The 17,635-nt window shown below is 53.9% G+C and overlaps 1 protein-coding gene across 1 annotated transcript in view; it reads left to right on the forward strand.

Annotated features, from left to right (window-relative positions):
* SLCO1C1 (solute carrier organic anion transporter family member 1C1) overlaps positions 1-17,635 on the forward strand; it is a 54,927-nt gene that overhangs the window by 33,264 nt on the left and 4,028 nt on the right. The window contains exons 10-14 of the mRNA XM_075343493.1: positions 5,425-5,620; positions 5,700-5,850; positions 5,933-6,117; positions 9,837-9,901; positions 13,684-13,801. Of these exons, the coding sequence (XP_075199608.1) occupies positions 5,425-5,620; positions 5,700-5,850; positions 5,933-6,117; positions 9,837-9,901; positions 13,684-13,801 (715 nt within the window). The remainder of the gene's footprint in view (positions 1-5,424; positions 5,621-5,699; positions 5,851-5,932; positions 6,118-9,836; positions 9,902-13,683; positions 13,802-17,635) is intronic.

A 17,635-nucleotide genomic window follows, 5' to 3' on the forward strand; every position in this document is an offset into this window, starting at 1 on the left:
GATATAGGGGGTGTAGAGGAGCAGTCAGGTGTAGATATAGGGGGTGTAGAGGAGCAGTCAGGTGTAGATATAGGAGGTGTAGAGGAGCAGTCAGGTGTAGATATAGGAGGTGTAGCGGGGCAGTCAGGTGTAGATATAGGAGGTGTAGAGGAGCAGTCAGGTGTAGATATAGGAGGTGTAGAGGGGCAGTCAGGTGTAGATATAGGGGGTGTAGAGGAGCAGTCAGGTGTAGATATAGGGGGTGTAGAGGGGCAGTCGGGTGTAGATATAGGGGGTGTAGAGGAGCAGTCAGGTGTAGATATAGGGGGTGTAGAGGAGCAGTCAGGTGTAGATATAGGGGGTGTAGAGGAGCAGTCGGGTGTAGATATAGGGGGTGTAGAGGAGCAGTCGGGTGTAGATATAGGAGGTGTAGAGGAGCAGTCAGGTGTAGATATAGGGGGTGTAGAGGGGCAGTCAGGTGTAGATATAGGGGGTGTAGAGGAGCAGTTGGGTGTAGATATAGGGGGTGTAGAGGAGCAGTTGGGTGTAGATATAGGGGGTGTAGAGGAGCAGTCGGGTGTAGATATAGGGGGTGTAGAGGGGCAGTCAGGTGTAGATATATAGGGGGTGTAGAGGAGCAGTCGGGTGTAGATATAGGAGGTGTAGAGGAGCAGTCAGGTGTAGATATAGGGGGTGTAGAGGAGCAGTCAGGTGTAGATATATAGGGGGTGTAGAGGAGCAGTCGGGTGTAGATATAGGGGGTGTAGAGGAGCAGTCGGGTGTAGATATAGGAGGTGTAGAGGAGCAGTCAGGTGTAGATATAGGGGGTGTATAGGAGCAGTCAGGTGTAGATATAGGGGGTGTAGAGGAGCAGTCGGGTGTAGATATAGGGGGTGTAGAGGAGCAGTCAGGTGTAGATATAGGGGGTGTAGAGGAGCAGTCAGGTGTAGATATATAGGGGGTGTAGAGGAGCAGTCGGGTGTAGATATAGGGGGTGTAGAGGAGCAGTCGGGTGTAGATATAGGGGGTGTAGAGGAGCAGTCGGGTGTAGATATAGGGGGTGTAGAGGAGCAGTCGGGTGTAGATATAGGGGGTGTAGAGGGGCGGTCAGGTGTAGATATAGGGGGTGTAGAGGAGCAGTCGGGTGTAGATATAGGGGGTGTAGAGGGGCGGTCAGGTGTAGATGGAGGTGTAGAGGGAGCAGTTGGGGTGTAGATATAGGAGATGTAGGGGGAGTAGTTGTGGTGCAGATGGAGGAGGTGTAGATGGAGCGGTCATTTTGAGGAATAGAGTTCCCTGCAGCACAGAGGATTACAGCAGAGTTCTCATTATACAGGAGGTCACACAGAGGAGCAGCGTCTCCTGCAGCACAGAGGATGTCAGCAGTTCTCATTGTGGAGACCCAGGGGTCAGTGGGTGCTCTCTGTGGAGACTCGGGGGTCAGTGGGTGCTCTCTGTGGAGACTCGGGGGTCAGTGGGTGCTCTTCTGTGGAGACGCGGGGGTCAGTGGGTGCTCTCGTCCGCTGATCCAGCCGCCTTTAGAAAGACGGTGTGGCCCAGGGCTCATCCCAACTGAACGCCGGCCTCCTTAACCGTGGGCGTATCACTACTCAGACAACACAGGGTGAGGGAATCACAATAATTAGACTTTATTGGATCCCCAAAATATTAACGGAACATAACACATAACCAGCAAAACACACAAATGTAACAGGCAACAGAGTCTCCCCCTTCCGCTGCTCACCAGGGATTAGAATGTCCGTGCCTCAGAGGTTCCAGGGCTACTTACTCCAATCCAGCAGCACCCCTCTTTCGGAGCCAAAGTCCCTAGACTGAGTCCACAAGGCATCCTGATTCTGATCCCCTAGCCAGCTCTTAAGAGCTTAGACTGGATCATGCAACATCCATCCACTGGTGACTCCAAGAAGTCCCCTTTTATAGCCATAACCTTCCCTTAGTATATACTGTGCCCTTATCGGATTGGTTGTACAAGGTTGCTTCTCTTATTGGATAAATTTCAAGCTATATTCAAATATCCAGAGACAAGGGTGAGACAGGTACGTTACATCACATCTAGCAATTCACTTAGTAATACAATGGGAAGTTCGCATAATTGAATTATCTGGGTGTCTGGCCTTCAGTGGCCAAAACAATTACATGAGTCAACAAAAACTTCAATACTAAACTCCGAAGAGTCTTGTAGAACAATGAGGGATTATCCCCCGTCTATAAACAAACCGTCTTCATGTCTGGCTGAATGTTAAGAAACGTTAACCAATGCTAGGCACTCAGAGACCATGTCTTCACAATGACCACTCCTGGTAGGAGGTTACGGCAATTATCACACACGACCACTCCTGGTTGGAGGTTACGGCCATTATCACACACGACCATTCCTGGTTGGAGGTTACAGCCATTATCACACACGACCAGTCCTGGTTGGAGGTTACGGCCATTATCACACACGACCACTCCTGGTTGGAGGTTACGGCCATTATCACACACGACCAGTCCTGGTTGGAGGTTACAGCCATTATCACACACGACCATTCCTGGTTGGAGGTTACAGCCATTATCACACACGACCAGTCCTGGTTGGAGGTTACGGCCATTATCACACACGACCACTCCTGGTTGGAGGTTACGGCCATTATCACACACGACCATTCCTGGTTGGAGGTTACAGCCATTATCACACACGACCAGTCCTGGTTGGAGGTTACGGCCATTATCACACACGACCACTCCTGGTTGGAGGTTACAGCCATTATCACACGCGACCAGTCCTGGTTGGAGGTTACGGCAATTATCACACACGACCATTCCTGGTTGGAGGTTACGGCAATTATCACACACGACCATTCCTGGTTGGAGGTTACAGCCATTATCACACGCGACCAGTCCTGGTTGGAGGTTACGGCAATTATCACACACGACCAGTCCTGGTTGGAGGTTACGGCAATTATCACACACGACCAGTCCTGGTTGGAGGTTACGGCCATTATCACACACGACCATTCCTGGTTGGAGGTTACGGCAATTATCACACACGACCATTCCTGGTTGGAGGTTACAGCCATTATCACACGCGACCAGTCCTGGTTGGAGGTTACGGCAATTATCACACACGACCACTCCTGGTTGGAGGTTACGGCCATTATCACACACGACCATTCCTGGTTGGAGAATACGGCCATTATCACACACGACCATTCCTGGTTGGAGGTTACGGCCATTATCACACACGACCATTCCTGGTTGGAGAATACGGCCATTATCACACACGACCATTTCTGGTTGGAGGATACGGCCATTATCACACACGACCATTCCTGGTTGGAGGTTACGGCCATTATCACACACGACCATTCCTGGTTGGAGAATACGGCCATTATCACACACGACCATTTCTGGTTGGAGGATACGGCCATTATCACACACGACCATTCCTGGTTGGAGGTTACGGCCATTATCACACACGACCATTCCTGGTTGGAGAATACGGCCATTATCACACACGACCATTTCTGGTTGGAGAATACGGCCATTATCACACACGACCATTCCTGGTTGGAGTTTACAGCCATTATCACACATGACTGTGGAGACACGGGGGTGGGGGTCAGTGGGTGCTCTCGTCCTCTGGCCCGGCCGCCTTTAGAAGACAGCGTGGCCCAGGGCTCATCCAAACTGAACGCCGACCTCTTTAACCGTGGGCGGAACACTACTCAGACAACACAGGGTGAGGGAATCACAATATTAAAACTTTATTGGATCCCCAAACAATTAACGGCACATAACACATAACCAGCAAAACACACAAATGTAACAGGCAACAGTGTCTCCCCCTTCCGCTGGCTCACCAGGGATTTGGAATGTCCTTGTCTCAGAGCTTCCAGGGCTACTTACTCCAATCCAGCAGCACCCCGCTTTCGGCGGGCACCCACCGAGAATGGAATAATGCCAGATTTAGGAAGCTGTGTGAGGTCTGCAAAGTCTGTAGCCAGGTGACCAAATTGTCCCAACCTGGGTTTCTTCCTTAAGTAGTCTCTGGTATGATGAAATTATATAATCCTGGCAGCCGGAGTCGAAATCCCTAGACTGTAGTATGGTCTCCAATCGTAATCGGAGTCCCTAGATTGAGGCCATGTAGCCAAGTGATCCTCTTGTCGGAGCCAAAGTCCCTAGACCGAGTCCACAAGGCATCCTAGTTCTGATCCCCCTAGCCAGCTCCTAAGAGCTTAAACTGGATCATGCAACTGGTGACTCCAAGAAGTCCCCTTTTATAGCCATAACCTTCCCTTAGTATATACTGTGCCCTTATCGGATTGGTTGTACAAGCTGGCTTCTCTTATTGGATGAATTTCAAGCTATATTCAAATATCCAGAGACAAGGGTGAGACAGGTAAATTACATCACATCTAGCAATTCACTTAGGGTACCGTCACACTTTAGCGACGCAGCAGCGATCCCACCAGCGATCTGACCTGGTCAGGATCGCTGCTGCGTCGCTACATGGTCGCTGGTGAGCTGTCAAACAGGCAGATCTCACCAGCGACCAGTGACCAGCCCCCAGCCAGCAGCGACGTGCAAGCGACGCTGCGCTTGCACAGAGCCGGCGTCTGGAAGCTGCGGATACTGGTAACTAAGGTAAACATCGGGTATGGTTACCCGATGTTTACCTTAGTTACCAGCGCACACCTCTTAGCTTAGCGTGTGCAGGGAGCAGGAGCCGGCAATGGCAGCGTGAGAGCTGCGGAGGCTGGTAACGAAGGTAAATATCAGGTAACCACCTTGGTTACCCGATGTTTACATTGGTTACAGCTTACCGCAGGCTGTCAGACGCCGGCTCCTGCTCCCTGCACGTTCAGGATTGTTGCTCTCTCGCTGTCACACACAGCGATGTGTGCTTATCAGCGGGAGAGCAACAATAAAAAAACGAACCAGGGCTGTGTGTAACGAGCAGCGATCTCACAGCAGGGGCCAGATCGCTGCTCCGTGTCACACACAGCGAGATTGCTAATGGGGTCACTGCTGCGTCACAAAAAGCGTGACTCAGCAGCGATCTCAGTAGCGATCTCGCTGTGTGTGAAGCACCCCTTAGTAATACAATGGGAAGTTCGCATAATTGAGTTATCTGGGTGTCTGGCCTTCAGTGGCCAAAACAATTACATGAGTCAACAAAAACTTCAATACTAAACTCCCAAGAGTCTTGTAGAACAATGAGGGATTATCCCCCGTTTATAAACAAACTGTCTTCATGTCTGGCTGAATGTTAAGAAACTTTAACCCATACTAGGCAGTGAGTGTCCATGTCGTCACACTCATTACATAGAGGAGCAGAGTTCTTATCTGACAGAGGAGCAGAGTCCCCAGTAGCACAGAGGATGTCAGCAGAAGTGTGCAGCGAGCATAGCTGATAATGGCTCTCCCCTCTCCCCACAGGTCTTATTAATGTCCCGGCTGTGGCTCTGGGGATCTTCTTGGGGGGGGTCGTGATGAAGAGGTTCCGGATTGATGTTGTGGGGGCGTCGAAGCTGCTGCTCTCGTCCTCTGTGATTGGCTACACCATCTTGCTGTCGCTGTTTGGCATGGGATGTGAGCGCTCTTCCGTGGCCGGGCTGACCGTGTCCTATGCAGGGTATGGGACCCCCGCTAAGCCCTCAGTTTGGGGCAGACCCGGCCCCTGCGCTCGGCTCATGGCTGTGCTCTCTCCTCAGGTCCTCGCACATGTCCCAGGTGAACGGCGCGCTCGCTGAATGTAACGTGCACTGCCTGTGTCCTCAGAATCAGTGGGATCCGGTCTGCGGGGAGAATGGCGTCACCTACTACTCCGCCTGCTTCGCCGGCTGTCATGTCACCAATGGGACGGTGAGTGGCCACGGCGTGAGAGGCCACGGGTGAGAGGCCACGTGGTAAAGCATGGCGACCACTCATGTCTTCTGTCTTACAGGTGTTCTCTAACTGCAGCTGTGTGGTGCTCCCGCCATTGCTCTCTGGTGGCAGCTCCGCAGTGCCTGGCCCCTGCTCTAGGGGAAGGTCGTGCTCCAGGATGTTCCTGTATTTCGTGGTGGTCTCGGTCATTACCTCCTTCACTCTGTCTTTTGGAGGGACGCCCGGATACGTTCTTCTTCTCAGGTGACCCCCAAAGCAGCAGATGTATACCGCAGCCTGCGCCGAGCAAAGGCTGGGGCCGCGGCCTCACGGCTGACCATCAGGTCATAGGTGATAGGTAGCGTCGGGATCAAGACCGCCATTGTCTGCCCTGTCTCCTCCCGTACACGGATCACACTCAGTCTGTGCCACCATTACCACTTACTATGCATGCTGATTGTCAGAGAGGCAGCCTCTGTGGAGATACGGGGGTCAGGGGGTGCACTCCTGTGGAGATACGAGGGTCAGCGGGTGCTCTCCTGTGGAGACTCTGGGGTCAGCGGGTGCTCTCCTGTGGAGACTCTGGGGTCAGCGGGTGCTCTCCTGTGGAGACTCTGGGGTCAGCGGGTGCTCTCCTGTGGAGACGCGGGGGTCAGCGGGTGCTCTCCTGTGGAGACGCGGGGGTCAGCGGGTGCTCTCCTATGGAGACGCGGGGGTCAGCGGGTGCTCTCCTGTGGAGACGCGGGGGTCAGCTGGTGCTCTCCTGTGGAGACGCGGGGGTCAGCTGGTGCTCTCCTGTGGAGACGCGGGGGTCAGCGGGTGCTCTCCTGTGGAGACGCGGGGGTCAGCGGGTGCTCTCCTGTGGAGACGCGGGGGTCAGCGGGTGCTCTCCTGTGGAGACGCGGGGGTCAGCGGGTGCTCTCCTGTGGAGACGCGGGGGTCAGCGGGTGCTCTCCTGTGGAGACGCGGGGGTCAGCGGGTGCTCTCCTGTGGAGACGCGGGGGTCAGCGGGTGCTCTCCTGTGGAGGCGCGGGGGTCAGCGGGTGCTCTCCTGTGGAGACTCTGGGGTCAGCGGGTGCTCTCCTGTGGAGACTCTGGAGTCAGCGGGTGCTCTCCTGTGGAGACGCGGGGGTCAGCGGGTGCTCTCCTGTGGAGACGCGGGGGTCAGCGGGTGCTCTCCTGTGGAGACGCGGGGGTCAGCGGGTGCTCTCCTGTGGAGACGCGGGGGTCAGCTGGTGCTCTCCTGTGGAGACGCGGGGGTCAGCTGGTGCTCTCCTGTGGAGACGCGGGGGTCAGCGGGTGCTCTCCTGTGGAGACGCGGGGGTCAGCGGGTGCTCTCCTGTGGAGACGCGGGGGTCAGCGGGTGCTCTCCTGTGGAGGCGCGGGGGTCAGCGGGTGCTCTCCTGTGGAGGCGCGGGGGTCAGCGGGTGCTCTCCTGTGGAGGCGCGGGGGTCAGCGGGTGCTCTCCTGTGGAGGCGCGGGGGTCAGCGCGTGCTCTCCTGTGGAGGCGCGGGGGTCAGCGCGTGCTCTCCTGTGGAGACGCGGGGGTCAGCGGGTGCTCTCCTGTGGAGACGCGGGGGTCAGCGGGTGCTCTCCTGTGGAGACGCGGGGGTCAGCGCGTGCTCTCCTGTGGAGACGCGGGGGTCAGCGCGTGCTCTCGTCCTCTGATCCGGCCGCCTTTAGAAAGACAGCGTGGCTCAGGGCTCATCCCAACTGAACGCCGGCCTCCTTAACCGTGGGCGTAACACTACTCAGACAACACAGGGTGAGGGAACCACAATATTAGACTTTATTGGATCCCCAAACAATTAACGGCACATAACCAGCAAAACACACAAATGTAACAGGCAACAGAGTCTCCCCCTTCCGCTGCTCACCAGGGATTAGAATGTCCGTGCTTCAGAGCTTCCAGGGCTACTTACTGCAGTCCAGCAGCACCCCGCTTTTGGCGGGCACCCACCGAGACTGGAATAATGCCAGATTTAGGAAGCTGTGTGAGGTCTGCAAAGTCTGTAGTCCGGTGACTGGGTTGTCACAAGCTGGATTCCTTCCTTAAGTAGTCCTTGATATCACAGCCGAATCCTTGCATTCGATGCTGAAGTACATATAGTGTTCTAATCCAGGTTCAGTTATGGCTTGCCAATCGAATCCGCAGATCCTAGATTGGTAATCATGTAGCAAGCGTCTACCCGGGCAATGGTCAGTCCTCCTTCTTATACCCCTGAGCTCTCCAATCAGACCATTGGGGTCTTCACGATTGGTGGATAAGACTGGGCTCTTATTAGCTAGATTTCAAGCCCTATACAAAATATCCACCGACGAGGGAGAGACAGCTAAGTTACATCGCATCTAGCAATACAATTGGAGGATCGCATAATTGATTTGTCTGAGTGTCTGATCTTCACTGGCCAAGGCAATTACATGAGTCAACAAGAACTTTAACACTAGACTCCTAAAGCCTGCTTTACACCAGACGACCGATTGTGCGATAGCACAAGCAATCGTACCCGCCCCCTTCGTTTCTGCGTCACGGGCAATTACTTGCCCATGGCGCACAAACTCGTTTAACCCCCGTCACACATACTTACCTTCCGGACGACCTCGCTGTGGGCGACAAACGTCCACTTCCTGGAGTGGGAGGGACGTTCGGCGTCACACGGCAGCCGGCCAATAGAAGCGGAGGGGCGGAGATGAGCGGGATGTGAACATCCCGCCCACCTCCTTCCTTCCTCATTGCCACGGGAGGCAGGTAAGCTGTGTTCATCGTTCCCGGGGTGTCACACGGAGCAACGTGTGATGCCACGGAAACGATGAACAACCGCCGCCATTTTAATTAAACAATTTTATGAAACCTAGCGACGAGTACACGACTCACGACTTGTGAGCGATACTGCGTCGCTCGGAGGTGTCACACAGGCCGACGTCGTGCGCTATGCCGGATATGCGTCACAAAAAACGTGACCCCGACGATGCATCGCACGATTGCTCCTCTCGTGTAAAGCCAGCATAAGAGACTTGTAGAAACAATGAGGGACTTATCCCCCGTTTCATAAACAAACTATCATCATGTCTGGCTGAATTTTAAGAAACTTAACCCATGCTAGGCACTGACAGTCTATGTCATCTCAGTCTACTGTACAGAATGTGCAGGGTTGAGAGGCAGTCTACTGTACAGCAGATCATACAAGAATGTGCAGGGTGGAGAGGCAGTCTACTGTATAGCAGATCATGCCAGAATGTGCAGGATGGAGAGGCAGTCTACTGTACAGCAGATCATACAAGAATGTGCAGGGTGGAGAGGCAGTCTACTGTATAGCAGATCATGCCAGAATGTGCTGGATGGAGAGGCAGTCTACTGTACAGCAGATCATACAAGAATGTGCAGGGTGGAGAGGCAGTCTACTGTATAGCAGATCATGCCAGAATGTGCAGGATGGAGAGGCAGTCTACTGTACAGCAATCATACAAGAATGTGCAGGATGATGAGGCAGTCTGCTGTGCAGCAGATCATACCATAATGTGCAGGATAGAGAGGCAGTCTAATGCACAGCAGATCATACCAGAATGTGCAGGATGGAGAGGCAGTCTGCTGTGCAGAAGATCATACCAGAATGTGCAGGATGGAGAGGCAGTCTGCTGTACAGCAGATCATACCAGAATGTGCAGGGTGGAGAGGCAGTCTACTGTATAGCAGATCATACCAGAATGTGCAGGATGATGAGGCAGTCTGCTGTGCAGCAGATCATACCATAATGTGCAGGATAGAGAGGCAGTCTAATGCACAGCAGATCATACCAGAATGTGCAGGATGATGAGGCAGTCTGTTGTGCAGCAGATCATACCAGAATGTGCAGGATGGAGAGGCAGTCTGCTGTACAGCACTGTGCATAGTAACTCCAGGATGGGTATCAGAGGGTGCTCTTCTCGAAGGTGACTGGCGTTCGGTCATTTCTGGTGTCTCAATGTTTTCTTCTTTTCCACAGATGTATTAAGCCTGAACTGAAGAGCTTGGCGCTGGGGGTCTACACCATGGCGGTGCGCGTGCTAGGTGAGAGTGCGGTCCCCGGGGTGTGCTGATTTATGTAGTGCAGTGTGCAATGATGAGCCGCCCCGACAGCTCCCCCACACCCACCCGGACAAATACACAATGTGCACACAGCCCAAAGGCCCCGTTACACGCTACAATTTATCTGCCGACATGTCGTCGGGGTCACGGATTCTGTGACGTACTTCCGTCATTGTTAGCGACGTCGTTGCGTGTGACACCTACGTGCGACTCTGAACGATCGCAAATAGGGTGACAATCGTTGATTGTTGACACGCCGTTCAGTTTCAAAATATTGTTCATCGTTTGGATCGCAGCAGACATATTGCTACGTGTGACACCTGACAACAACGAACAACATCCACACGACCGCCGTGGTCAAACAATATATCGCTGAACGATGTAGCGTCATTTGTGCGATCGTTACGTGTCACCGCTACAAAACGACCTATGAGTGATCTCGGCAAATCGTAACTACGATCTGGGCGTGTCACATCGCTAACGAGATATTCAGATAAATCGCAGCGTGTAACGGGGCCTTTAGACCCGCTTCACACATCCATGGAAAAATGCATCTTTTTTGTCCATCCATGTGACCGGCACCGAAAAAAAATGGAGGATACTGAAATGATTGTTTCTTTAATGTGTAAATGATGTGCAAAGCCAGAAAAATGATAGAGAGATGATAGAGAGATGATAGAGAGATGATAGAGAGATGATAGAGAGATGATAGACAGGTAGGTACAGCTATTTAGCAGAATTAATAAATAATTTAAGAAAAAAAATGAAGTGGGTTCCCCCTAATTTTAGTTACCAGCACAGGTAAAGCAGACAGCTGGGGGCCAGTATTATCAGGCTGAGGAGGTCCATGGTTATTGGGCTGCTCCCAGCAAAAAAAAAAATAGCCGTACGCAGCTGCCCCATCTATTAGATGCTCCAAATCTGGTGCTTCGCCCGACTTTTCCCGATTGCTCTGGTGCGGTGGCCATTGGGGTAATTGTTCATGGGGTTGATGCCAGTTGTGAGCCTGGCATTAGTAATGGGTGGGTGTCTATTAGATATCCCCCCCATTACTAATCCAGTACAAATAAATAGATAAAAACCCACAAAAATATTTATTTATAAAACACCGAGCCCTCATTCACCAATTTATTACAAAAATGTAAAAAGCCGTGAAGTTCCACAGTAATCCACATGGAGGTCCCCCGACGTTGCACAACTGTGTCCCAGCCACACTGCTCTGTATGAGAACCGCCGCTGGCAGTGACATCATGGGGTTACCGCAGTTCATTCACTGCCCCCAGCGCTTCTCACAAAAAGTAGCTGTCAGCAACCCCATGAACCATTACTGCTGATTGCCAACACACCAGGACAATTGGGAAGAGCCGGGCGAAGCGCCAGAATTGGATCATCTAATGGAGGCGCCACTTCTGGGGCAGCTGCAGGCTGCTATTTTTAAACTGGGTACAGTCCAACAACCATGGGCCTCCCCAGCCTGATAATACCAGCTCTCAGCTGTCTGCTTTACCTTGGCTGGTTATGGACGTTATGGGTAACCCCACCTTTTTTTTTCTTAAATGATTAATTATTTTGTTAAAAAGCTGTAAAAGATCTCTAGCTCTCGCACATAAAATAACCATTCATTTCAGTATCATACCGGTCACACGGATGGACAAAGCGGAACGTGCAACACATATGCGTTTTTTCGACAGACGTGTGAAGGAGGACTTAGGGTTTGTTACACTGTGTCAGTGCAGCCCCTCCTCTGTGAGGGAAATTCCGAGGACTGATACAATGTAACAACCAATCATCTGTGAGAAATGTGGACATCAATGAGGTTTCAATGTTTAGGCTGGAGACACAGCGTGTGACTCCCACGAGGATTGCATCGCTCAGACCGGCCGCCGGCTCTCCTGACAGCAGCATGCAGCTTCATGTATTTCTATGCAGATGACACGGTCCTGTCAGCAGAGGCAGTGGCCGGTCCGATGACACTGTCCTGTCAGGAGAGCCGGCAGCTAATCCGATGACACGGTCCTGGCAAGAGAGCTGGCGGCTGGTCCGATGACATGGTGCTGTCAGGAGAGGCGGTGGACGGTCTGATGACACTGTCCTGTCAGGAGAGCCGGCAGCTGATCCGATGACACGGTCCTGTCAGGAGAGCTGGCGGCCGGTCCGATGACACGGTCCTGTCAGGAGAGCTGGAGCCGCTCCGATGACACGGTCCTGACAGGAAAGACGGTGGCTGGTCCGATGACCTGGTCCTGTTAGGAGAGACGGCGACCGGTCCAATAAGGAGAGCCAGTGGCCGGTCCTATGACGCGGTGTAGTCAGGAGAGCTGGCAGCCGGTTTGATGACATGGTCCTGACAGGAGAGATGGCGGCCGGTCCGATTACACGGTCCTGTCAGCAAAGACAGTGGCCGGTCCGATGACACAGTCCTGTCAGGAGAGCCAGCAGCCGGTCCGATGACATGGTCCTGTCAGGAGAGTCAGCAGCTGGTCCGATGACGTGGTCCTGTCAGGAGAGCCGGCGGCAGGTCCGGGTGATGTGATCCTCGCAAGGGTCATATGCTGTGACTCCAGCCTTACAAATAGTCCCATAGTGGGGGAGGGGACTGTTACACCTCGTGGCTCTCCTGTTGCAAGGAATGAGGTGGTCCCCCATTCCTTGTCTGCCGCGAGCCCTCCTGCTCAGCAGCACCAAAGGTCTGGGAGACTACGCAGTCTGCAGGAGCTGCCTCCTTGGAGACGCAGCAGAAGGGTGACACCTAGTGGTTCTCCCCTTGCAAGGAATGGAGTGGTCTGCCATCCCTTGTCTGCCACGAGCCCTCCTGCTCAGCATCACAGAGGGTCGGGGAGGTTGCGCAGTGTGCAAAGGATGGATACTCAGGGAAGCAGCAAGACTTCCCTTATCTCTGCACATTGTGAAACCGAGGATCCCGCCTTTATGACCCAGAGGCAGGAAGATGAGTATGTGCCCCACGTGACGTCTTCTGATTCGCTCACTGATATCACACGGCCCGATAACGAGGCTGGTGGTGTGCTGAATCTTGACTGGCCGGGCCAAGACGTCACGAATCCTGATTGGGTCACGTCCATCTCGCGCCCGCCCTTGGGTGGAGCTACACCTCCTTAAAAGCTCCCCCTGCCATCATGGCGGTGCGTGACCGTCCTTCTATGTTTGGATGTCTGGCAGCGTGCTGCCACGCCACTGCTCAGGCATTATTGTCTTTTGTGGGCTTGGCCCTTGCTGCTCTGGCAGCACCTGGTTTGGAGGCCGTGTTCCTGCCTTGCTGCTCCGGCAGTATCTCCTTCAACAGGCCGTGTTCCTGTCCCAGGTGAGCTCCTCGAGTCTCCACTGGACTCACCTGGTTATTGAAAGCACACGTGCGTGGGCACCTCTGTGCTACCCTCGTGCCATATCCTGTGACTCCCGCTGGCACACGTGCGTAGGCACCTCTGTGCGTCCCCGTGCAACAGGTACACCGATCGAGAAGCCCCGAGCCATACAACCCTCACGGGTTAGGGCAGATCGGTGTACATAGATCGTCTGTGACATTCCAGACGATCACTAGTAGCAACCCGCTCACTCTTCACCCACCATAGCGGTGGTCCCTTACACCGCACAGTGGACCTTGACCGGCGGAAGCTGTCCATTTCCCATCTTGGCACGCTTCCCCGGGTCCCCCTCGTAACAGGGGACCATCGGCCTTTACATTAGATGGTGGCAATTATTTTCTTGGCGGAATGATGGAAGAAACATCATGTTGTTGTGTCTTACAGCCGGGGTCCCGGCCCCCATGTACTATGGGGCCCTGATTGACAGCGTGTGCCTGAAGTGGAGCAAGCAGCGGTGCAGCAGGAAAGGTGCCTGCAGATTGTACAACACCGATGCATTCCGGTGAGCAAGGACGAAAAGTCACAGGGAAAAGGAGGGAAATGGTCACTACTTGTGTACTGCAGTCACCTCCAGAGCTGCAGTCACTATTCTGCTGTTACATAATGTCTTATCCTCCAGTCACCTCCAGAGCTGCGTCACTAAGTGCTCACGTTGTGTCATCGCTGGCTCTTATCCCTCGCTCCTCTCTACAGCTGCGCTCATGTTGTGTCATCGCTGGCTCTTATCCCTCGCTCCTCTCTACAGCTGCGCTCATGTTGTGTCATCGCTGGCTCTTATCCCTCGCTCCTCTCTACAGCTGCGCTCATGTTGTGTCATCGCTGGCTCTCCTCCCTTGCTCCAGTCACAGCTGCGCTCATGTTGTGTCATCGCTGGCTCTTATCCCTCGTTCCTCTCTACAGCTGCGCTCATGTTGTGTCATCGCTGGCTCTTATCCCTCGCTCCTCTCTACAGCTGCGCTCATGTTGTGTCATCGCTGGCTCTCCTCCCTTGCTCCAGTCACAGCTGCGCTCATGTTGTGTCATTGCCGGCTCTTATCCCTCGCTCCTCTCCACAGCTGCGCTCATGTTGTGTCATTGCTGGCTCTTATCCCTCGCTCCTCTCCACAGCTGCACTCATGTTGTGTCATTGCTGGCTCTTATCCCTCGCTCCTCTCTACAGCTGCGCTCATGTTGTGTCATTGCTGGCTCTTATCCCTCGCTCCTCTCTACAGCTGCGCTCATGTTGTGTCATCGCTGGCTCTTATCCCTCGCTCCTCTCTACAGCTGCGCTCATGTTGTGTCATCGCTGGCTCTTATCCCTCGCTCCTCTCTACAGCTGCGCTCATGTTGTGTCATTGCTGGCTCTTATCCCTCGCTCCTCTCTACAGCTGCGCTCATGTTGTGTCATCGCTGGCTCTTATCCCTCGCTCCTCTCTACAGCTGCGCTCATATTGTGTCATCGCTGGCTCTTATCCCTCGCTCCTCTCTACAGCTGCGCTCATGTTGTGTCATCGCTGGCTCTCCTCCCTTGCTCCAGTCACAGCTGCGCTCATGTTGTGTCATCGCTGGCTCTCCTCCCTTGCTCCAGTCACAGCTGCGCTCATGTTGTGTCATTGCTGGCTCTTATCCCTCGCTCCTCTCTACAGCTGCGCTCATGTTGTGTCATTGCTGGCTCTTATCCCTCGCTCCTCTCTACAGCTGCGCTCATGTTGTGTCATCGCTGGCTCTTATCCCTCGTTCCTCTCTACAGCTGCGCTCATGTTGTGTCATCGCTGGCTCTTATCCCTCGCTCCTCTCTACAGCTGCGCTCATGTTGTGTCATCGCTGGCTCTTATCCCTCGCTCCTCTCTACAGCTGCGCTCATGTTGTGTCATTGCTGGCTCTTATCCCTCGCTCCTCTCCACAGCTGCGCTCATGTTGTGTCATCGCTGGCTCTTATCCCTCGCTCCTCTCTACAGCTGCGCTCATGTTGTGTCATCGCTGGCTCTTATCCCTCGCTCCTCTCTACAGCTGCGCTCATGTTGTGTCATTGCTGGCTCTTATCCCTCGCTCCTCTCTACAGCTGCGCTCATGTTGTGTCATTGCTGGCTCTTATCCCTCGCTCCTCTCTACAGCTGCGCTCATGTTGTGTCATCGCTGGCTCTTATCCCTCGCTCCTCTCTACAGCTGCGCTCATGTTGTGTCATCGCTGGCTCTTATCCCTCGCTCCTCTCTACAGCTGCGCTCATGTTGTGTCATTGCTGGCTCTCCTCCCTTGCTCCTCTCTACAGCTGCACTCATGTTGTGTCATTGCTGGCTCTTATCCCTCGCTCCTCTCTACAGCTGCGCTCATGTTGTGTCATTGCTGGCTCTTATCCCTCGCTCCTCTCTACAGCTGCGCTCATGTTGTGTCATCGCTGGCTCTTATCCCTCGCTCCTCTCTACAGCTGCGCTCATGTTGTGTCATCGCTGGCTCTCCTCCCTTGCTCCAGTCACAGCTGCGCTCATGTTGTGTCATCGCTGGCTCTTATCCCTCGTTCCTCTCTACAGCTGCGCTCATGTTGTGTCATCGCTGGCTCTTATCCCTCGCTCCTCTCTACAGCTGCGCTCATGTTGTGTCATCGCTGGCTCTCCTCCCTTGCTCCAGTCACAGCTGCGCTCATGTTGTGTCATTGCCGGCTCTTATCCCTCGCTCCTCTCCACAGCTGCGCTCATGTTGTGTCATTGCTGGCTCTTATCCCTCGCTCCTCTCCACAGCTGCACTCATGTTGTGTCATTGCTGGCTCTTATCCCTCGCTCCTCTCTACAGCTGCGCTCATGTTGTGTCATTGCTGGCTCTTATCCCTCGCTCCTCTCTACAGCTGCGCTCATGTTGTGTCATCGCTGGCTCTTATCCCTCGCTCCTCTCTACAGCTGCGCTCATGTTGTGTCATTGCTGGCTCTTATCCCTCGCTCCTCTCTACAGCTGCGCTCATGTTGTGTCATCGCTGGCTCTCCTCCCTTGCTCCTCTCTACAGCTGCGCTCATGTTGTGTCATTGCTGGCTCTTATCCCTCGCTCCTCTCTACAGCTGCGCTCATGTTGTGTCATCGCTGGCTCTTATCCCTCGCTCCTCTCTACAGCTGCGCTCATGTTGTGTCATCGCTGGCTCTTATCCCTCGCTCCTCTCTACAGCTGCGCTCATGTTGTGTCATCGCTGGCTCTCCTCCCTTGCTCCTCTCTACAGCTGCGCTCATGTTGTGTCATTGCTGGCTCTTATCCCTCGCTCCTCTCTACAGCTGCGCTCATGTTGTGTCATCGCTGGCTCTTATCCCTCGCTCCTCTCTACAGCTGCGCTCATGTTGTGTCATCGCTGGCTCTTATCCCTCGCTCCTCTCTACAGCTGCGCTCATGTTGTGTCATTGCTGGCTCTTATCCCTCGCTCCTCTCTACAGCTGCGCTCATGTTGTGTCATCGCTGGCTCTTATCCCTCGCTCCTCTCTACAGCTGCGCTCATGTTGTGTCATTGCCGGCTCTCCTCCCTTGCTCCTCTCTACAGCTGCGCTCATGTTGTGTCATTGCTGGCTCTTATCCCTCGCTCCTCTCTACAGCTGCGCTCATGTTGTGTCATCGCTGGCTCTTATCCCTCGCTCCTCTCTACAGCTGCGCTCATGTTGTGTCATCGCTGGCTCTCCTCCCTTGCTCCAGTCACAGCTGCGCTCATGTTGTGTCATCGCTGGCTCTCCTCCCTTGCTCCAGTCACAGCTGCGCTCATGTTGTGTCATTGCCGGCTCTTATCCCTCGCTCCTCTCCACAGCTGCGCTCATGTTGTGTCATTGCTGGCTCTTATCCCTCGCTCCTCTCTACAGCTGCGCTCATGTTGTGTCATCGCTGGCTCTTATCCCTCGCTCCTCTCTACAGCTGCGCTCATGTTGTGTCATTGCTGGCTCTTATCCCTCGCTCCTCTCCACAGCTGCGCTCATGTTGTGTCATTGCTGGCTCTTATCCCTCGCTCCTCTCTACAGCTGCGCTCATGTTGTGTCATCGCTGGCTCTTATCCCTCGCTCCTCTCTACAGCTGCGCTCATGTTGTGTCATCGCTGGCTCTCCTCCCTTGCTCCAGTCACAGCTGCGCTCATGTTGTGTCATCGCTGGCTCTTATCCCTCGCTCCTCTCTACAGCTGCGCTCATGTTGTGTCATTGCTGGCTCTTATCCCTCGCTCCTCTCCACAGCTGCGCTCATGTTGTGTCATTGCCGGCTCTTATCCCTCGCTCCTCTCTACAGCTGCGCTCATGTTGTGTCATCGCTGGCTCTTATCCCTCGCTCCTCTCTACAGCTGCGCTCATGTTGTGTCATCGCTGGCTCTTATCCCTCGCTCCTCTCTACAGCTGCGCTCATGT

Source organism: Anomaloglossus baeobatrachus, chromosome 4, assembly GCF_048569485.1.
Source record: "Anomaloglossus baeobatrachus isolate aAnoBae1 chromosome 4, aAnoBae1.hap1, whole genome shotgun sequence".
NCBI lineage: Eukaryota > Metazoa > Chordata > Amphibia > Anura > Aromobatidae > Anomaloglossus > Anomaloglossus baeobatrachus.